General features: G+C 30.5%; 2 protein-coding genes across 2 annotated transcripts in view; both read left to right on the plus strand.

The window, feature by feature from the left end:
• LOC127717890 (protocadherin beta-14-like) overlaps nucleotides 1-2,727 on the plus strand; it is a 32,929-nt gene extending 30,202 nt beyond the window's left edge. The window contains exon 17 of the mRNA XM_052223752.1: nucleotides 244-2,727. The gene's annotated coding sequence lies outside the window, so the exon portion shown is untranslated. The remainder of the gene's footprint in view (nucleotides 1-243) is intronic.
• An 8,837-nt stretch (nucleotides 2,728-11,564) lies between these two features.
• The window catches only part of LOC127717871 (cadherin EGF LAG seven-pass G-type receptor 1-like), a 37,623-nt gene continuing 25,063 nt past the window's right edge, over nucleotides 11,565-24,124 (plus strand). The window contains exons 1-9 of the mRNA XM_052223733.1: nucleotides 11,565-11,705; nucleotides 14,259-14,336; nucleotides 15,462-15,638; nucleotides 17,333-17,408; nucleotides 19,591-19,739; nucleotides 21,202-21,387; nucleotides 21,869-21,990; nucleotides 22,804-22,972; nucleotides 23,710-23,843. Of these exons, the coding sequence (XP_052079693.1) occupies nucleotides 11,624-11,705; nucleotides 14,259-14,336; nucleotides 15,462-15,638; nucleotides 17,333-17,408; nucleotides 19,591-19,739; nucleotides 21,202-21,387; nucleotides 21,869-21,990; nucleotides 22,804-22,972; nucleotides 23,710-23,843 (1,173 nt within the window). The 5' untranslated portion in view covers nucleotides 11,565-11,623. The remainder of the gene's footprint in view (nucleotides 11,706-14,258; nucleotides 14,337-15,461; nucleotides 15,639-17,332; nucleotides 17,409-19,590; nucleotides 19,740-21,201; nucleotides 21,388-21,868; nucleotides 21,991-22,803; nucleotides 22,973-23,709; nucleotides 23,844-24,124) is intronic.

Raw genomic sequence — 24,124 nt, forward strand, 5'->3', positions numbered from 1 at the left:
ATAGAACTGATATGAAAATGATCAAAAATGGTACATAAAAGACTGATTTGTTGCTATCCTGTTTTGGTTAATGTGGAGAATACTAACTCTGTTTGATGGGTTTTGTTCTGAGAATTCGCTGCTTTCTATAAAATGCATGTATTTATGAACTTAAAATAAAATTAAAAAATACTGACATAAAAAGTAATATTTCAAAAAGATATTTGTCAAAGTTTTTTCCTTTGATGTTAATGAATATTTCAGTAAACCAGAGAAAAGACAGACAAGCAAACGGTTACTTTTATCCTAGTTGGAATGCTTGGAAATGGTATGAGCAGCAATGAATACAAGAAAGTAGTAGATTCAGTACCATAAAACAGAGTCTGAAATGTTAAAACATTTTTATCATTTTTTTTATCTTGAAAAAAATGTGTAATATTTAAGTTTTTCACAACAACTATACGAGTTTTCTGTTCTCATAATTTAATTTTAGATAGTGTAGTATAGTCCTCATATTTTAAATAAGTGGCATATTGTTTTCCTGTATAAAAGTTTTACTTAATTTAGAATAACTACTGTCATAATACTTGATTGCATCAACTATCATAAAAATAAAAGATTGCAAAGAAACAATTAGGTACTTGTATTACCATATCTTGACTTATACCTAGAAATTGACAATGAGGGTTGATTAGAATCTTGCAAAAAAAATAAAAGATAACTAAAGTTTTCCCAATTTGAATTATCCGTTTGATGTATAGCAACATCCTAGCTTCACCTGTATATGGAATATATATCTCCCAAAATATCCAATATTCAAGGGCTTCCGTTTCATATTAGTATTTCAGTGATTGATGATTGCTACTAACTATGAAGTTATGGAACCAGGGGTTCGTAATGGTAAAGTGGAAAATTGGCTTTCAAATGTTTATGTTTAAGCGTTCCTAATGAGAACCGCTTCGGACGCCACAATATATAAAGACTTATTGTCATTAATGAGTTTACTTTTTTCGAATAATTAATTAGTTTGACAGATTATCACGGATATGTTTCCTTTGTCCTAGCGAATTTACCGTTCTCCCTTCCCCATGTGTAATAATTACTAAGTGCGATTTATAACATAACACATGTAACATGAGTCACACGACCGGTGCCACTAGGGGTGCATAAACTGCTCATCCTTCCAGAACACCTGAGTTCACCCAAAGTTTTTTTAAAAAGGTACTTTTGTCTTTGCTTAGTTATCTGTGTAGTATTTGTGCCATCTTAGTTTTCAATATAAGTGTTGATCCTACAAGAAAAACTTTAACTATCATTTATTAACAAAGTCGTGTTTTTTTCGAGTTCAATTTTCATTTACTAATCAACTTTTTGCGAGGAAAATTGTTTTCAGACTAATTTAATACTCATTTTCATAAACATTTTTTTTCGAATGCATTCAAGTGAAATGACTTCAATTTACTTATCTATTTGTATTACGTGCGGTAATTATAGTATTGATTTACGTAAAAATCAGGATAATAAAGTTATTATTAAATCGTAAAAGACTCTCCCCAACCCCAATTAAAGGCCTAAGCAGTCATCGAAATATAAGCGACCTTTTATATTTATACAGTCTCTGTATTCATTACAATATTTTCACAATCGTATGCGATAAAAACGCTTAAAGTTAGTAGCATAAAAGACAATAACTAAAAGAAGGAAACATCTGACATTTTTGATGGATGATCAAGCAGCTTTGTCCTTTGAGATTTTGTCTATCTAATGCTGCTCGATAGAACTGAACATGCTGAATACCATTCCCAAACAAAAATGTACATATTAACGATCACTCGTTTGAAGTTTACATTTGGTTCACATTTGTTAACTAGTTTCAGCTGTGACTTTCGTTGAAATAGAAATGCACAAATGGCTCAAATAATCAAAAGCTCCGATAAATAGTAAATGTTCATTTTTATTTTTATTTATTCAAACTATTCGTATTTCTTACCTTGATATATTTTTTTTTTCTGTTTTCAGTTCCTGTCTATCTATAATTGTTTTCAAGATAATATACAAACACATAAATGGAAAATAGATCATGATTGTAGAGTAATTACTCCCATAAAAGATCAATTATTGGTAATGTCATATCTAAATTAATGTAGATCTTGACTAGCTTATCATTTTGTCTGTTTATCAAAACCGGAAAAAACACAAAATTGTTAAAAAATCGTCTTTTAAGGGCAACTACTTACACATGGACTCAGTTGATTCTTGAATTCATTTTAAATGGTTTGACGATCTTGTAATGCTGATCAATTTTCGGGTGTACTGTTTCTGTCTATGATAACTTTCAACATGATGGACAGACACGTTCAAAAGTTTTCCGACAAATCCGGTAGTTAATTGAGGTAGTACGGTGAGTAGGCGGATCAGAAGGCAAGCAGGTCGGCAGATATTTTACACACATTAGCATATATGTAAAATACATTTTGAAACAAAGTTTCTAGTTGGGTAAAGCTCCTGCTCATATTTGGTATTTAACGACAAGATCTAAGAATGAGGCTGTTTTTGTATAGTTTTCTTATCTGTTTCACTGTATCTAGACGTTTGAATCCCTTATCTCAATCTGTAAGACAAACTTTTAAAAATGTAGTTAATGATGTCCGACAGACCATTGTATTAAGAACACCTGAAATATCTTATTTATAAGATTTATACCATTTTTTTTGACTTTCTAATTTAGGGGTCAAAAACAAGTGGTCTTATCTGTATGAAACGCCACAGCTGTCTTATGTGGAACTCTGATATTACGTTATGTTGTTTTATCATTACTTGATGATATTTTTTCTTTACATAATATGGTTTTGACATTACATAATGATGTTTTGATATAACTCAATATGAAATAGTCATTATTTAATGATATTTCGATATTATACGATATGGTTTCGTATTGACTTGATATAGTTTTGTCATTACTTAATATGGTTTTGTCATTACTTGATGTGGTTTCACAATTATTTGATGTGGTTGTGTCATTAGGCAATGTGGTTTTAACATTACTTGATGTGTATGTGACTTAACGTAATGTATATATTTGTTTCATTACATGATGTGGTTTTATTATTTCGTAATGATGATTTGCCAATTCTTTATATGGTTTTAACATTACGTAATGATGTTTCAAAATTTAACGATCTTACACTACATGATGTGTTTGTTTCAGTATTCGATGTGGTCCTGTCATTCTTTGATGTGGTTATCACATTACTTGATGAGGTAAAACCACGTGACCATTTCGGAAAAAAAAATATGTTCTATTTTTAAACCGATTTCTATATGTCATTTGTTTATTTATTTAATGTGCTTTGGATGAGTATCGCTATCCATTGAGTTAAGTTCAAATTAAAGTTCGAGTTGCTGTTCAGAGTTATTTGGTATGAAAAAGGGGAACGGCAGACAAAACTAAGAAAAAAAGTACTAAAATATTAACAGTATTTCGGACTTAAGGGGAATATCCCAAAACCAGTTGCTCCTGTCGTGTTTTCCCCTAGTTCTCAAATGGAAGCAGTATTATAATAAATTCGTAAAAGATTTCACGGAACCCTGTGTTTCGCCTGATATTGCTGCTGTCAGTGTAAAAGCGTAATGTTGACTGTACATTTATCGGTACATTTATCGGTAAAAACAAAATTAAAAAAAAAAATATTTTTCTGTAGATGCTTTATCTTGATCTTGAAGAATAACTCCTATACAAGTTTTATAACAATTCATGGAGGTTACAAATTTATCATGTCAAAACAGTTTAATTCGGTAATATTTAATGCAAAAAAAACCCTTATATAAAATAAGAAAATGTGGTATGATTGCCAATGAGAAAACTCTCAACAACATACCAAGTGACGTAGAAGTTACCAACTATATATGACTGTATGGTCTTCAACAATGAGCAAAACCTATACCGCATAGTAACCTATAAACGGTTCCGAAATGAAAAATGTAAAAACAATTCAAACGAGAAACCTAACAATCTAAATGATGAAGACGCCGACGCCACTACCGACGACGGAATATATGTTTGTTGTGTCTCACTGCCGCTACATTAATGTCGCAGGCTCGACACAAATCAAAAGACTTGTACTTTATTGTCAACAAATGAGACACTTTAAATAAACTCACACTAAAGTTTCAGGGAAATGAGGGGATCGGACTAAGCGACAAAGCATCAATTCTCTAAAATAAGAATTCTCCGATTTTTTTTAGCGTGTTTGATCATTTGAACAAATACGAATACCGATATTTTATTTTTATAAATTGCATTGTCTGATATACCTCGCACTAATTGAAAAAGCAAACTTTTTGGAATATCTGTTTCACAGGTGACGACGGATATGTTCCAGTTGTCGTAACCACAATCCCGTCATCTTTTCCTCGAATGTGAACTACCAAATAAAACCAAATCACTGGGTTTTTACCTTCACGAATAACACGAAGGGTGCCACACGTTGAGCAGAATCTGCTTACCCTTCCGGAGCACCCTATATTAACCCCTATGGATTTATATTACCCATTCATACCGATCTATTGATTTAAGCTAATTGAAACTGTTTTTTTTTTTTTTACATTTTTTTCTTATGCTGTGCTGTTACACTACAGTCCGAGGTTAGGTTAGGGTTTACGCGCTCATATACATGTTAAACTCCGCCACGTGAACTTTCTTTATGTGCCTGCCCCAAGACAGGAGCCTGTAGTTCAATGGTTGTCGTTGTGTCATATGTGTCATATTTGTTTTTCGTGGAATGTTTAGTTATAAATTAGACCGTTAGTTTTCTCGTTTGAATTGTTTCACATTTTCACGTAGTTGTCTTTTGTAGCCTACTATACTGTGTGTTGAAGGCTGTACGGTTGCCTATGATTGCTTACATCCACTGCATTTAAACTCTAGTGGATAGTTGTCTCATTGGCAATCACACCACATCTAACTTTATTTCAATTTCTATGTTGTGTTTTGTATACTGTAACATTGTTTATGATTATCTATTGTACGCATACCCCTGAGCCCTCTTTTCGGAAGCACGAGCAAAAGCCATTGATCTGCGATATAAAATTTAAATACGAACTCATATTAGATAACTCGAATTTCAACTCGAAATCGTAATCTATATGAGACTCAAATTCGAGTCTTACTCAAACTCTACCTCAAAAGGTGACTCAAATTCAAAGTTGAAGTCGAATAGTAACTAGAACTCTACCTTTAAATGTGACTCAAACTCAGTCGAAGTTTAACTCGAAACTCAATGCTAACTAGAACTTTAATTCTAATAATGGCTTGAATTCTAACTCGAAATCGAAGACTAACTCAAAGTTTAACTCGAACAGTAACCCGAACTTTAATTTGAACTCTAACTCGATGGATGGCCACACTCATCCAAGGCACCTAAATTAAAACATTGAAATCTATTTAAAAATAGATCTAGTTTTTCCAAATTGGTCACGTGGTTTTACCTCATCAAATAATGTGATAACCACATCAAAGAATGACAGGACCACATCAAATACTGAAACATACACATCATGTAGTGTAAAATCGTCAAATTTTGAAACATCATTACGTAATGTTAAAGCCAAATAAAGAATTGGCAAATCATCATTACAAAATAACAAAACCACATCATGTAATGAAACAAATACATTACGTTAAGTCACATACACACAGGGTTAGGTTAAAACCACATTGCCTAATGACACAACCACATTAAATAATTGTGAAACCACATCGAGTAATGACAAAACCATATTAAGTTATGGCAAAACTATATCAAGTCAATACGAAACCATATCGTGTAATATCGAAATATCATTAAGTAATGACTATTCCATATTGAGTTATATCAAAACATCATTACGTAATGTCAAAACCATATTATGTAAAGACAAAATATCATCAAGTAATGATAAAACAACATAACGTAATATCAGAGTTCCACATAAGACAGCTGTGGCGTTCCATATATCTGCCTTCTTTTACTATATATAAGATTTTAATATTTAACATTCTATATACTTAAGTAAAGGAACTAACGAGCCATTGTATAAAACATGCCATTCTCAACGCACTCAAGCATCGACTTCATGAATATCTTTTCTTCCAAAACATTTGTTAAGAACTGAATAATTACCGCTTAAAATGTTCATTGAGTTTTATAGTAGGAAAAAAGATATTTTTCCGTTTTGAGGTACCTTTAACGTCTCTTATCTATGCATGCATTAAATGACACTTAATAAAAATCAATTATCACAGGAGCAGCAATAGTTTACATTTACTGTAAATACTAACACTTGGCTGACGAATATTTTGTATACATCATAATTAAGAAAATGTCTTGGTATTTTTATTATGGAAAGTGGACGCATTTATATTGATTAAAGTTTACAAAATGTAGTTTTTTCTTCTTTAAAAATCACAAGAACTGCTAGTATGCAATATCTTAGTTGAGGTTTGATTTAAACAGGATCGACAAATGATTATAGAAGAAAGATTGAACTTTCATCTTTTATTTTCGTTCCCCATCTTAAATGTTTAGGAACAGATGTGGCTATGAAAGACAAATTTCAATAAACCAAAGGAAATACTTTGTCAGTCTTTTTTTTCGAGAATTATAACTTATTATAAAGATTAACTAAGAAAGTATGATTTATCCTACAGGAATTAGAAAAAAAAATATATCAAAACCTTACCAATGGTTGTATTATTCTAAAACAAAGAAGCTTATGAAAATTCTTCATTATATCCTCTCTCCGAAGTCTTACACTTGTAAAAGTAAAGTAAACAAAATTACCGAACTCTAAGGAAAATTCAAAACGGAAAGTCCTATAATCGTTTGTAGATTCCGTTTATATCTAACCTCAACGAAGATTGCATATATTGTCCTCAAATGGCAAAATCAAAAGCTCAAACACACCAAACGAATGGAAAACAACTGTCATATTCCTGATTTGGTACAAGTATTTCCTTATTTAAAAAACGGTGGCTTAAGACTGGTTTTAAAGCTAGCTAAACCTCTCACTTATATGACAGTCGCATAGAATTCCACAATATTGACAACAATGTGTCAGCAAATCAAACAGACATAATAGGTAAAAATGTCAAAAATTGGGATACAGAAGTCAACATTGTGTTGTAATCTTAATCACTATACAAACAAATAACTATGTCAACAACAAAAAACACAAAATGGGATATAGACTCTCTAGTGACAAAGTACATAGGCAAAAAATGAAAGAAAAGAATACAAAAATGACGATAGCACTATCACACAACGACGGGATGTATAAATACCGAGCCAACCCAAACGTATATTTGCAAAAATGTACTAAACAGTAAAGGTTAAAATTATACAAAGAGAAATAGAAGGAACACTTTATCACGTACTTCAGATGATAAACAACGTCGGTACCTAGAATCTATACTTCAAGACCATCATGTATTATTTGTGAAGTTGATACGAATATTTATCAACAAGGTCTTAGTATCTTCCGATAAACTTTTTTCGAAAAAGGACGAGACGTTCTTTGACATAACCTTGGTTCATCAACTTTCTGCTCGGACACTTTTGACGTTTTATAAAGTCTGAGCAGTATCTGCAAGCTCTTGAATACAGAATGAGTTGGGAAATGTATATCCCATATGCACGTGAAGTTGGTAAATTGCTGCTAAGGTTGAGGGGAGGGGGGAATTTATAATTTTAAAATTTTAAAAATCGTCTCGTTTGTCATAGATCCTGATACTGAGATGACCGCTTTTATCAAATTCGAGGTATAAGTCTAACAATGAGTCGGAGGAAGCTCTGTTTGTTGTTTCTTTAATTTCTAGTTCTCGAGGATATATTACAGTAATGCAGACATAATTTTCTTAATAAACCTGCCAAACCCTTGTTATTCAGATCAGAATAAAGTAACTTCGTTAATGGCATCTAAGCAATTTAAATTGAGATAAGGGATAGCACAGATGCTGTTAGTATAGAATAAGAAAATTTGGAATAATTGACAATGAGAAATATAAAACTTAACCCAAATGACGTGGGTTTTAACCACTTCAAAAGAGAGGCGAACGATACAAAAGGGACATTCAAACTCATAAGCCGAAAATAAACTGACAAATTTACCGTACACTTGCAACAATGAGCAAACCCATACAGTATAGATCTGCTTTATAGCTCGCATTACTTACATCGAAAATATAACACTGAGTGTCAGCTGAAAACTCAACTGAATGACAAAATATTATTTGAATTTTTCGATTTTCTACTATCAATTTTAAACAGGATCTGTTTACCCTTCCGAAACACATTTGATCACCAACAAATTTTAGTGGAGAAAATTCTGTTTTCTATGTAGTGATTTGAAAACTTGTTTGTATTTTCGTCATCTTCCGTTTCTTGCCATGGCGTTGTTAGTCTACCTTGACTTTTGTCTAAATTCTGAATTTTTAAAACTGCTCCGTAAAAAAATATTTGAATTCGTTTCACGTAAAAATATTTATCATAATGATAAAAAAATCAAACTTCAGCATACCCATCCTTTAATTCGGTATGTTCATTCAAGAGAATAAAGTTCAAATGATTTTAACACTTATACATGTGTTTTATGGTCTGTCATCGTCACCATTATACATTATATACTTCGGTTTACATAAATTGAAATTGACTTTCCTTGATGACCTAATAGTTCGGGTATATCTTACTGTTTTTTGTAAATTATTTGGTAAACAAATTTTTATTACACATGTCACTATAATTGATAATTTACTAATTTACCTACTTATATTTATTCATAAGAAATTGAAAAACCAACCAGCTAGAACTATTATTACGTAAATCGAATATTAAATGTATTTGATAGAAAAAAGGTAATAAGAATCTAGACCATGGTAGAAACCGAAGTCAACACTTTATAAAAGTTGAAGTTAATAAGCGCTTGTAATAATGATCAAGAAGGAACAACAAAGAAAATTGCATTCTTAAATTTGCATATTATAAATATGCATTTTTAAGGAGTTAGTCCTTTTTTAAGAATATAATGTACTAAATTTCAATCAATCAGTTGAGCAGAACGTCATTGTACAAATGGCTGCATCATATGAACAATCTTTCTTTTTTTCTATTTGGAGGTGGGGGGTTTGATGATTGTTCAAAAAATTTAATAATTTAATTAAGAATTCTATGTATCGTGAGTTTTGAAGAAAAATGAAATATCCCATCTTTTTTCCTAAAAGATGTATCAAAACAAACATTTGCATTGCGCTACACATCAACTATAACAAACTCATGATTTTATAAATAAAATGCATCGTGGTGTCTGTTTTGTTTATTAATTAGGTCGAACATACTGCCTTTCACTGATATGCATAATTTGTTCCCAATAAAGGCAACAGTAGTATACCGCTGTTCGAAACTCATAAATCGATAGAGATAAAAACAAATCCGGGTTACAAACTAAAACTGAGGGAAACGCATCAAATATAAGAGGAGAACAACGACACAACAAAAACACAACATTAAAATGTAACACACACAGAAACGAACTATAATATAACAATGACCATTTTCCTGACTTGGTACAGGACATTTTAAGAACAAAATGGTGGGTTGAACCTGGTTTTGTGGCTAGCCAAACCTCCCGCTTTTATGGCAACATCAAACACAACACCAAAACGACAACATCACATGACAGGACCACAATACAGATAAATGGGAGAACATATAGGACAAAGAAACACACGAATAATAGCTAACAAAAGGTACTAGGCTTAAATTCAATACGCCAGACGTGCGTCTCGTCCACACAAGACCAACCAGTGACGCTCAGATGAAAAAAGTTTGAAAGCCAAAATAAGTACAAAGCTGACGAGCACCGAGGACCAAAACTTCCAACAAGTTGCGCCTAACACGGCCAGGGTTTTCTGCCTGGGACAAAACCATCCTTATTATTTAGAATAATTTATAATTTTGCAACCAGTAAATTTTATAAAATTTAAAAAAGGTCTTCCCGCGGAAATATTTTTGTTACGTGACACATAAGTTCACCTGACAACCAATTGAGTTTATTACAAAAACTAAAAACTATCACGGACTGCTACATTGTTAACAGTCAGTTAGTGAAAGCAAAAAAGAAAAAAATGGATAAAAAGTTATAAGTGATCAAAAATTAACCTCAATATCTTTCATTATTAAACGAAATGGTATTATATATTGTTAAATATACTTCGTATTGTGTAGTTTCAGGAGTATACACTATTAGATACATTTCAGAATCTACAACAATTTTGAAATAATATAAAAGCCTATTAACATAACATCCAAAGAGTGTTACTTTACAGGTAAAAGTTTAAGATTGTTGATTAATTGGAATTTTAACCAAGGTAATTCAAATTGTAACACTACAGCTTTCATGATAAGACAAATCGATAAGATTACGAAATGAAAAGTTAAGAACCAATATTCTTGGTTCTAAATATCTTCTAGGACCGTTATATATATACGATGCCATTGGATGGATTGGCTTCAACTAAATATTTAATATGCAAATGCACCAATACTAAAAAAGTAAAGATCAAAAAGTTATGTGCCATTTAAAAAAGTGTTAAAAAACAACTTTTGTTTACTGTTCTTATCTCGTTTATAACTTGGAAAATACCAAAGAACAGAAAACTTTATGGTTACGCATAAACTCATGAAGCAATACTGTGTGTGTCGAAAGGTTAAGCGTCTCTGCTATACATCTGTAACTATGCCAATTAGGGTTCTAAAATGTATCGACATGGATTAGGACACAATCCGCAAATTTACAGTCAGACGACTATTCGGGTGTCTAATGATATGAGACAAAACAAAAAATTGTAACAATACATTTTTTTAAAACATTAGTGAGGAGAAAAATGGACAACTGTAATATAAAAAAATGTTAAATCTGATGTAACTGTTTTTAGGAATTTTTGACATTGATACGACAATACCTTAAAAGCAATCAAAAACATAGATTGAAGAGATACAGATACAGTAAACAGACAAATCACAAATTATAGTTCACATAAAAGCACACAGAAAAACCAATACTGAGCATTACGAAAACCACTTCACAAATCGCTGAACTATCAATACGCATAGATGACTAGGCGGGACTTTGAAATTTGTTTCACTTCAATTGAATGATCATTCTTTACTTTCAGCGATACTCAATGTATACTATTATACTGCATCTCTTAAAAAGGGACATACCAGTGTTAAGGAGTGCTAAATATTATCAATAAAAGCTTAGTCATAAATGAATGTATACATCTATGATCGTAACAAAACGAAATAATAGCATTGAAAAAAAGCGAACTAAAGTAGCACTTAAATATAGGAAATGCAAGAGTCGTTTTATGTCACCAAAGCAAATCGTTTTCAAAGGATTTGATAATTATAAATAAAAAAAAATTGTATACCTTTTCTTCTCTATAATATGCAACATGCAATTAAAATAAAAAAGTTATTTTGACGTTAATCAAATTCTAAATAAATTTAACTAAAAAAAAAACAATACAATCTTGAATCATTACTTCATCAGATGCATTTGACAGTGGTAATATAGTTAAGGAGAGGACCACAAACAAGGGAGCATGGATAAATTAAGACGGATAATGACTGATATCATCTTATTCTTTCTTTTTTGTTTATTTGTTTATATCCAATCAACTGAAAGTAAGTTTATCATAGCAATACTCATATATTTTATTGATGAAGATACCTATCATTGTTTGTCAAAATACATTCGTGCCGTAAATCTAACATTTCCTTGTCACTTTCCTTTCATAATGTTCCTCGATAAAAATATTTTTATAGACAATTCGTGGCAATGATTAGAAATACCATATGATTAATTATAGTTCGAATCAAGATTTTTGGGGTTTTTCCGGCTGAAAACAATTCTTACATCGAAGCAATATGATTGTATTAAATGTGTCACAGATATTGTAAAATATATTAATCTGTCCATCATTTTTTTTTTGTGCGTATGCGTTTACATTTTTATAGAATAAAATAGTAAATGCATATATGCTATAAAAAAGAATATGTGCTTATTATCATATTCCTATCTCAAAGCTTCAGAGTTAATAGGTATTAACCAAATTGTCTCACTATAGTTTTATTTTTCATTCCATTGCGTAACATATACATTATTTAATATATTTTTTATTAACCACTGACTTAAAATACATGATTAATTGCACATTAATTACAATTCTACGTGTCACAGAACTGGTCACTTAAACATGTCTAGTAGATGGGGATACGACAAGGGGAAAACCTTTCACCTGCTTTGTTTTCTATATTTTTAAATGATCTTCAAACTTTTTTTGAACAGAAAAATATAACTGGCTTAAAATCTATATCACAAGATATCGAAAATGAGCTGTCAGTATTTTTGAAATTATTTCTACTTTTATATGCAGATGATACTGTTTTATTAGCAGAAAATAGCACTGATCTACAATACATGTTAAATACCTTTTACGAATATTGTGAAGAATGGAAAATGAAAATAAATACAAATAAAACTAAAGTTTTGATCTTTTCGAGTGGCAGAATGCCAGCAAACCTCAAGTTCACAGTAAATTGCAACGATATTGAAATTGTAAAGGAATATAAATATTTAGGTATTTTATTTTCTAGAAGTGGATCCTTTTTATCAAATAAAAAATATTTAAAAGAGCAAGCCACAAAAGCTATGTATAGTGTTTTAAAAAAAGGTAGACAAAACAATTTGTCAATAGAATGTCAACTTAATTTATTTGACAAAATGGTTTTACCAATACTGTTATATGGATCAAAAATATGGGGTTTTGAAAATATAGATATACTTGAACGTGTACTTTTACAATAATGTAAAATGATTTTACATTTAAAACAGTCTACTCCAAATTTCATTGTGTATGCAGAGCTTGGCAGATACCCCATTACCGTGTCTGTAAAATTGCGAATGGTTAATTTCTGGAGTAGACTTCTTAATGGAAAAGAAAGTAAAATTTGTGTTATATTATACAAACTTGTATTTTTATGTTATAATGATAACGGAATAGAAACTAAGTGGATATCATATGTTAAAAATACTTTTGATAATTGTGGTATGTCCAATATATGGAATGCACAGTTTGTTGATAAATGGGTGACAAAATGTATTGAGCAAAAACTCAAAGACCAGTTCCAACAAGAATGCTTTGCTTTTGTTGCAGACTCGCCTAAAACTATATGCTATCGTATCTTTAAAAAGAATTTTCAATTAGAAAAATATTTTTCTTCTTTGCCTTACAAATTTATTCATACATTTTGCAAATATAGATGTGGAAGTCACCACTTGCCGATTGAGTCTGGAAGGTGGCAGGGTATACCGAGAGAAGACAGAATCTGCCGTCTCTGTGACTCAAACGACATTGGTGACGAGTATCATTACATTATGAATTGTGGAACATTTAATTTGGAAAGAAAGAAATTTTTACCGAAATTCTGTTTGTCAAACCCTTTATATCTATAAATTTGATCAACTGTTTAATTCATCAAATATTGTTATATTAGAAAAACTATGTAAATTTATCAAAGTTATAAATGTGAAAGTCAGTCCTCCAAGTTAATTTTATTGTATTGTTCGCACATGCATGCAAAAATTGTACTTTATAGTTATATTTATGTATGTTCTCTATAACTATGTAATTGTAGTTTTATGAGAAATAAAGTATTCGTATTCGTAGTACACATGGTACAAGCTTAATACCGAATATTAACTGGTCGTATACAGAACTTCAACTTCTGGATAGCAAATGAAAGTTTTTATGACTCAAAATGTTAGATTTTTAACACGTTGATGTTAAAGTTGTTATTTTTTTTTATTTATTACAATATTTTTATTGAAATTTAGTTTATATAGATATATATATCACCAAATGTTTTCTTTTATTAACCAATAACTTAAAATACCGTGCATTGTACATTATTAATTGACCATGTATGATAATTCGTGCGTCGGAACTACGAATGAGAGTTTCATGAATTATAAATCAAAATACATCGACCAAAAGTTACCTGTAAAATCAAAATGTTACTAGTCTCATTTTCCTTTCTTTTATTGTTTGGAGTAGTTTCTAAGCAATTTCTGGAAAGACGTGTAGTTAATCTTAGACATACAACTCGCATTTACATGCACAATACTCTTTGATGTGTATGCCTTGCATCATTTCATTAAATTAATATTCGTTTTAGGTCAGTGCATCACAAATGCAATTATTGGTAAAGAGAAAACACGGGATGAAAGAAAAAATGATTATGATGGGGACGGAGGTAATTCTTTGAATTTGTTATTAACTAATAGAATTCCTTTACATTTTTTTTAATAGTAGGGAAAAAAGGTTATTGCTCGAGCACAAATAATTTGTTTGAAAACATAAATACATTTTGATACACTATTTGTGTCATATTGAAAAAAAGATCTTCCATATCTTAATAAGGTATTAGTTTGTGGATATAATTCCATATTATTTGCTAATACTTCTACCATTTTTTTACGAGATATTATGTACATAGATGTGGTATGAGTGCCAATGAGACAACAATGTATTTATTATTATCGTTACGTTACACATTACTTCATACACGTACTTTCTATGATAAACGTTAATAAACTTGTTTAAAGATTAAACAGTTATAAAGATTTCATAGCCCGATACGCCAACGGCGAGAGCATGTATTGTTACCGCTCTACTCCGTCCGTCATTCCGAATGGCCTTGGGTAGAAAACTTCAGTCAAAATTTACTTAACTTTATCAAAAGGGAATGATTTATATAAATATGTGCGTTTTATTCACATACATGCAATATTAAAACGTATGTCTATATAAAAAATTATGAAATGGAATAAAATAAATCAATTAAATGTATATCCTTAAAATCTATACAAACTTAACATTAAGTAAAACATGTCTACCAAAACCGCTTATAAAACAGTATAAATCATATGCAAGAATTAAAATATCATTCAATTGATCCGTATAAAATATTTATTAGGCCCTTTATCAAATATACCATCAAAAAGACAGGCTATGGCATATACGCCATGACTAACTACAAATAAAAACGAAATGTTTCTTGTCATCATTTTGGCCACTTCAAAAACAACAACTTGTAATGGGCCATGAATATTGTTTTTTGTCATTCCACAATTCCTGATACCCACTTCTTTTTTTAAATTTATTTATCAATTGCCACTTGAAATTGAAAAAAAACATTGACTCACAACAGGGTAATATAAAATGCATAAACAGCGTGTTACATGAACAGTATTTATATGGAGATAGAAATGTACGATTTTCCAGTAAATTGAATATAATATGTCATTTCTGTTTAAGATTACATCAGGAGGCAATTCTAGGTTTTATTGTACTTCTTTTTCGTTCGTTTGTATTATAGTGAACGCAGTTTTAAATTTGGACAACGAGTACAAGTTCACTTGCTGTGGTTTTATATATGAATGGGAAATATATGTCAGCAAAGATGCCACGACACCAAAAAATGTAAAAGTGCAAGTTTGGTATGATACAGGGACAACGTGGAACTTGCGAGGGGTGAATGACATAACCGCCGAAAGTAAGGTTATGCGTTTGATTCAACTCTGCCATGTTTTACTTTTAAAATCAGCTTGTATTGTATATTACGACTGACTTATGATTTGAATTGCTATTTTAATTTACTGTAAACCAACTTATTTTCTCGAGCGATTTATTTTCGCGACTTTCGCGAGTAGAAAAATAACGCGATTATAAATCGTTGCGAATATGTAAAACTTGGATCGTTCCTTCAAGGAAATTAGAAAATCGCAAAATTAAATAGCCGCGAAGTGGTCTAGAAAGGGTAAAACGCGAAATAAAGTATTCGCGAAAATAAGTTGCTTTACAGTATATAGATATTTGAACTGCTATTTCAATTTATATATATATATATATATATGAATTGCTATTTAAATTTACATATATATTTAAATTGCTATTTTAATTTTTATATATATATACATATAAATTTTAATTTTTATAAACAGCGTATATATATATATATATATATAAATTAAAATAGCAATTCAAATATATATATAAATTAAAATAACAATTTAATAGATGTGATGACGAATCTATTATGTTGCATTCTTATCACTAGAATCACTCAAATTCGTATAATATACATGTTTATTATTAATAACTTAATTATTTTATAAAGTTTAAAAACATTGGAATATATCTTTGAGTAAACAAGTAATGTTTACGTTAGAAAAAGGACCGTTTTGCTGTTTTATTGTGATACATTATAGTCTTCACATTTTAGTTTACAGACTATGATGATAATGATTGTTTGGTTATAAAAATGTAAATATTTCAATGTTCTTCAATGTTCATGTGTACAAATGTATTATTTATTTGGCTTTCTGTACCATTATGTTGCATTCTTATCACAAGAATCACTCACACAAGTACAATTTGCATGTTTATTATTAATAACTAAATAATTTTATAAAGTTTAAAAAAAACATTGGAATATATGTTTGAGTAAAAGGTTAACCTAAAGTTATGATTAAGTTAGAAAAAGGACCGTTTTGCTGTTTTATTGTGATAACTTATGGTCTTCACATTATCATTATTGAATAAGTGATTTTCTTTTGTTTATTTATGTTTCGTTGTTTAACTGAGAGTGATATTTAATATTTTAAAAGCCGCCCAATTGCCTTTATTAAAAAGATTACCAATGTACCATTGTTGCGCGCTGTATTTACATAAACATTAATTGTATGCTGCTGTAAATATAAAATATTGGGCTGGTATTGAAATATCGGTCATGTTTTTGTATATTTTGTGTAGTATATTGTCAGGGTTATTTATGAATATCATAAACTCATCATAGAAACAAGAATTAAAATTTTGCACGCCAGACGTGCGTTTTATTAACAAAAGACTCATTAGTGACGCTCGAATAAAAAAGTAAAAAATTAGTTGAAGTTGAAGAGCATTGAGGACAAAAACATTCAGTAAGCTTTTGCAAAATACAGATACTTGGAATCTAAGTATTTCCCAAATGTGTGTGATTACTGTCAGATTGTTAATTGGTTACTCCGCCAGCCTCCGTTCCAGATTTATTCTTAATCATTCTTATCTTACATCTTTGTTTCGAGTATCTCTTAAACGCATATTATCAAGACCGCTGATGAATCCATCAACTTTTTTGTGTGACAATATTTAACGGAATTAACTGTGTTATGTTGTAAACTTATATTTATTTATGTTTGCTTTATACAGATGCTGACCAAGCGAATGTAATACCAATTCCAGATGGATCTAGAATACGTGCCTTACCTGACGATTATATTGGGTTGTATGTATACTTAATGTGATGAGGTGTGAAACAAATTGTTTTTCAATATCCACCTTTTTGAACTTTTATGAACAGCAAATTAACAAGAAAATTAATGTACTTTTATATAGCATTGTAAAACCCGGATGTTAGATCTTCTCTAATAACGAAAATTAAAAAGAAATAAGCATGTAAAATAAGTGTTATGAAAAAATTATTAATAAAGCATATACATTTAATGAACATTTTAGAAGGACTCTCGAAGGTATAGTTGGTAGCGGTAAATGTTATGATGATGTAGGTCAACATTTTGATGTTCTCAAGAGATTTATATACTGAAAGTAAAATAATGCTAGAGAGCCAAATTCACAATACCGGATTTGAGTATATTATAGATGTAAAAGAGGGACGAAAGATACCAGAGGGACAGTCAAACTCGTAGATCGAAAACAAACTGACAACGTCATGGCCAAAAATAAAAAGACAAACAGACAAATAATAGTACAGATGACACAACAAAGGGTATCTAAAATTGATAAGTCTATAGCAAATGGGTTATACGATGTTTGACTATCATTTTGTGTATGTGCAGCGATGATTGCTCCAGTTTTAACACCTTGTATCGACTATTGTTTTAAATAGTTAATAGTATTTTAAGACTGCAAGAGTTTGTTAGATGCTAACTTCTACGTCATCATTTGAGAAATTCCAATGTTCATACTCTGTTCAATTCTACAGATATATTGTATATTACAACATTTATCACACATCTCATTTTAAATATTATATATGAAATTATTGCGAGCTAGTTCCCATACCTGTCGTTATAAACTGATTTATAGTTCACTAAAGTCAGAAAATGTCTTGCCAGGTTTGCTCGATACAGGTTCCAATAAGTCATAATTGCTTTAATTGAAATAATGTTTATGCATAACGATTTTGTTTTCATGAAATCGATTCGGAATCGATAAAATCGCGTCTGAATTACTTGCTTATTCTACCCGAGGCTAATTGTGGTTTTGCTATTCAGCCACACAAGTCTGATTTTGCCTCTCGTCGACTGAAATATGGTTTTGCTTCTCTTCGATTTAAATATTGTTTCGCTTCCCCTCGACTGAAATATGGATTTGCTTCCCCTCGACTAAAATATTGTTTTGCTTCCTCTCGACTGAAATATGGTTTTGCATCACCTCGACTGAAATATTGTTTTGCTTCCCCGTGACTGACATATGGTTTTGCTTCTCCATCTCCATTTTATGACTTCGTATTATTTCGAAACAGGACTTTGAAATTTTTAAGTTCATTGTGCTTTATATCCGTATTATTATTTTTTTAACAATTTACTCAATTTGTTTATATTTTAAATTGTTTACGTTTATCTTTGTCAGCAACTTTATTGTTCATATTCATAACGAATTCCAAGGTCTGTCCTGGATCATACGTTGACCTTGCTGGTACACAACTTTGATTTCAGCATCATACTATTCACCTGTAAATCATCTGTGTATGTTTAAGAGAGAAGCGAAATATAACAAAGGGACATTCAAACTCATAAGTCGAAATTTAACTGACAACGCCATGGCAATTAAAGAAAAAGACCCAACAGACAATAAACAGTATACAAAATACAACATAGAAAACTAAAGACTGAGCAACATGTTTACTTATAAACAGATATCAGATCAATAATAAAAAGTAAACAAGTGATGATTAATTTGATTGGTGTCTTTAAATTTTTAAATGTGTAAAGTAATATGGTACAATACAATAGATAGTCAACATACAGGCATGTTGTTATTGCTTTAATTGGAAGGCTGTGAGACTGTTTATACTTGTATAAACTCCATCAAGTACGTACATTTAGTTAGATACAAAAATTAGCATAGAAACCTAATTGGTAACTTTGTTTTAAATATATACCAACAATTATTAAATTAATAGTGAGAGTTCGTATAGGATATTAACATACATCAAGAAAAAAATGTTGATTTAAAAAGAAAATATTTTATAAGGAATTGTTTTCTGAAAATTTAAGAAACAAAACGTATTAAATAAAATTATCGCTCTTTATCCTAATTTTTTACGAAACATACGAAAAGCATATTTTTTGTGTTTTGTTTTCCAAAGAAATAAACATAGGAATATATAGATGTAATAAAGATTTTAACATACATTTGTTTTTCTTTATTTTGTTATTTGTTAGCTTTGAATATGATGGGTTTGTTATCACATACGATAATGGAGATGACTACAGAACAGCTACATTTGCTACAGACGAGACAACGTTTGACTGGAATACAGCAACTAGTGGTAACAAAAGAGACCATGCCATTCACGCAAGAGTAACTCCAAGTACATTAAATTTATAACGCCACTGTAGATTAGGATTTATCAAAGTTTGTTTCAAATTGTCACTTAAAGGACACTACTTTTTATTGTTAAAATTAATCAACTCCATCTCCAATTCTCAGTAGGTTTGTATTCCCTGAAAAGTCGTTTTTTTTTCAAAATCAACGTGTGGTTTATTCGATATAATTTTTTCATTGGTAAAAATTCAAGTTTGACGTCAACTGTTCTTTATTTCTACTGATTTCGCTATTGAGACACAAAAAACGGCCATACCTGATGACATCTCGTATAAAGAATATGAGAGGAGAAATACCGTAACACACTTGATGCAGTAGTGGGATTCATACTAAGCATAAAACAAAGACTGGGTGCTAATTGTTCATATCGCTTTATCATATTTAGCGAAAAAAAATCATCAAACAATAAGCTAATGGAATAACTTTAAAAACATAAGATACTCATACCTGCCCAAATATGACAAAACCTTGTAAAAGATGTTATATTTATGTTGTCAGTTAAAGGGTCAAAATTTTCACAGAAACCAAGTTTAGTATATCTAATTGTTGACTTCGGTATGTTTTGAAATATCTATATTTCAATGTTTTGAAATATCTTTATTTCAGTGTTTTGGAAATATCTTTATTTCAAACAACATATGTAAGGCGGTGAAATAACCACGAATAATTTTTCTGCATCAGAATACTTATACAGTGAATATCGTGAAAAATCAATAATTTAACACAATTGCGGATAAAATTTGCTTTACAAGTTTAACAATAACCTTTAATTACATGTAACTACAAATAAACCACTTTGTTTGGGAAAACGTGTTTTTATTTTTAACCATATATAATATTTTGAAGTACTAACACACAAAAAATATTTTTTGTTAATAAATGTTTTTGTATACTCAATTGTATGCAAAGATAGAAAATATGAAATACATTATACATGCTTATTGCTAGCATGATTCAGATGTGCATTTTCAGATTAAAGGGCAAGCAACAAGTTATGTGTATATTTTTAAGCAACGTTAAAAGATCTTCTTCTGGATGTTAGAATTTTCACAAATGTATGCATACTATAGCCGACCATCTGTTTATGAAACCACATCGAAACTCCTCTACTATTGAAAACATTCAGATGCAAATCTAGATATACCTACTCACAATATACAGGAGTTGCTAAAACTTCCCGAATACCTGAGATCACTATTGGTTCAAGTAGTGTCTTGTAGCCTGTTGTTTGTCTTGTGGTCGTTTTTTTATTTATTGTCCCTTTGGTATCTCCCGGCTCTTATTAACCAATGACATGACAAAAGTTTATAAGACTTCCGAATTCTTAACGATTTAATGGTGTTGACATGACACTATTCTCTATACAGTATACTATCCTTACATACTCATGTTTTTTTGTTTATTTTTAATTTTGTGTTTTGCTCTATCATTGGCTTATTTTCCTTTAGGTCAAATACCAATGTTCACTAACCTGGACGACACTGTTGCAATAAGTAACAATGAAGTAGCCGGAACTGTTCTGTTTACTCTCGCTATGATTGACAGTGATATTGAAGATGCAGGACTATTGACTGTAAAACATACAGCGAGCACTGGATCTGCTGCAGAGTTCTTTGAACTTGACCTTAATACTTGTAAGGCTTTAATTTCATTATAAAATCTATTATTGACCATTCATTCAATATATGCAGTTTCTTTTAGATATGTGATGATCAAAGCAAAACGGTTAATTAACTTATATGTATTGGTAATTTTCTGTAATTGAACTTAAAATAACATGTTAAAGTCGATACTTTAAGTCATAAATTGTTAAAACCAGATTTTACAAACCAGAAAAGGATATCTACAAGTGACTTATCTTCAAAATTTAAAAAAAAACACTATACTCTAGGCAAACTGTATTTTTAAAAGACATCACAATGAGACACCATAAGGAAAAAAACAACGAATTTTTTATACATGTTTGGGTTTAATATATGTCGAATATAATATTGAGGAACACGTATAAAAGTCGTTGATCTATCGCAATTGAATTGTCTGAGCATTCGGGAAACATTTTTTTTTCAAAATTAAGTATAACTTTGTTCTCTTCGTTTTTTTTTATATAATAAACAGTGGAAGTTAAAATTAAGTCTGGTGTGTCTCTTTCTCCTGGAGATCATTCGATGACATTTACTGTAGCTGATCCATGTTCACAATCGTCGTCCAGCATTTTGACGATACGGGTTGAGAATGATGTAAGTACAAACGTATCGTTTACTGCATTTGGACAATAATTAACCAAATGATTATCTAAAGATATCAGGATGTTTTGAACGCAAAAGTAATGAAACACCTTTATCTAGTTTTCTAAGGGATTTATACAGTTAACAGTTTTTTTTTACTATTTTTGGTTTCCTGGGAACATAAACGTTTCGTCCGAAAGCAAATACTTATTTCTCGAACAGATATTGAATAAGAGGCTTAAATTTCAAAAAAAAATTGTACAAACAGCTTCTAATTTTGGAACAAAGAATTAATATTGGTGGTACAACAATTCATAAAATAGAAACATACCATAAAAGACAAAAACAAAAAGGTCCATAAGGGAACTGTCTGGTTAAGAAACATATTCTCGTAAAATATCTGCTGCCAAAATAATTATTAGCTACTTTTTTTCCTGATAAAAATTTTGTTTTATTGTTCTATTTCGACTAATTTCTTTTTGAATATTTTTGTAAACAAATTTACTTTATACATGTACAAACTGCCTTTTTACTTATATAATACATATAAAGTGTAAAGTAGAAATTGGGTGAAGATAATTTTGAGATTCTGATGGAGGCACGAAATAGGAATAAATATGGGTTAAAACGTGAAGATAGTTCTCCTGTGTAGCTAAACATGACTTGTCTCTTAAGAGTAAAGAAAGAATAAAGCCTAATTTGTCGTTTGACTGAAATCACACTGTTGTTCGATATTGCATACAAATGTAGCTCAATGGAGAGAGAGAGATATGGTGGTAGCATGCAAGAACTCGCTATAATATCATGTAACATTTAATGTTGTAGCCACCAGTTATTACAAGCTTGGCTACTAGTAGTTCAACCACTATATCTGAGGACTTAGCATCAGAGACCCTACTTCATACTCTTATCGTCTCGGACACACAACCTACTACTTGTAAACTTGTTTCTACTGGAGTTCCATTTGAAATCAAACGTATTTCTGGGAGTACAGGTACGTTGTATCATCATACGTTTTCAGGAAGACCCAAAACAATCTATTACTTAACATAAGAACTCAATGACACTTTAAAAGTGTTTCCCTTACTTCATTTGTCATCTATGAAAACCCTTTATTGTAAATGAAGCACAAAGAACGATGTATATGAGTTTTGATTTGTCTCGCCATTATGTACGTATATGTCTAGCGTTTACACATGCAATTGTTTTTAATATGGATTTTGCACTGTTTTATCACCCTTTGTTATGGTGAGATTATACTGAATTCAGAGCGATGTATTGTCATTTGTTGAACTAAATTAGTTGTTCTAAAGATTTCGATTCGGTTATTTTGCGTTGCAAGAATTTTGTACCATTGACGTTTAAGCCAAATTTTTCTTCATTCATTTCACCCGTCCAGTTGTTAATGCTACCGTACCCGTCAAAGTTGATTATGGTTGATTATATTCCTTTATGTGGTCATTTGACTTTCTTCACAATTAGAGGCAATTTAGATCATATTTGGGAAGATCATATCATTTCAATGTGCATCTTAATCTTCATGTTTGCACCTATAACCTGTGTTTGATGTTCTTATTGTATTAATATTTGCTTTGTTTGTTTGTTGGGTACTTTTTCTGTGTGTTTGTTTTGTGTTGTGTTCTTTTTTTCTGTAAGTGTGACTAAATTATGTTTTGTAACTCCTGATTTATTAGATTCCCTGTATTTTTCCCTACTTTTAATGTAATTCAGATTATGGAATATTCTTATCGACCGGTGCATCCTTAGATTATGACGCACGGAATGCATTTGTCTTAGACTTATCTTGCACTGATACTTATGATGACACAGCGGGTATTTATACAGTCTATCTTATTCGAAACGAGGTGAGTGTTTGTTTGTCAAATGAATTTGTTCATATATATTTTTTATTTTTTTTATGCAAAGACAATATATTTTTTTAAATGTCTACAGCTTTTAGAAAGAAGGATGTGAACAAGCTATCTTCATATCTTTCCAAACGAGTCATTCGTCGATAATCTGCTTTATTTACAACCTTTTAGGGAAAAAGTTGACATGACCTAGGTAGTTGAATATATAATCAAATAGATGAATATGTATCACGGTAGTAAACTTGACATTTGATAAATTACTTCCTAATCTATTA

Source organism: Mytilus californianus, unplaced genomic scaffold, assembly GCF_021869535.1.
Source record: "Mytilus californianus isolate M0D057914Y unplaced genomic scaffold, xbMytCali1.0.p SCAF_1, whole genome shotgun sequence".
NCBI lineage: Eukaryota > Metazoa > Mollusca > Bivalvia > Mytilida > Mytilidae > Mytilus > Mytilus californianus.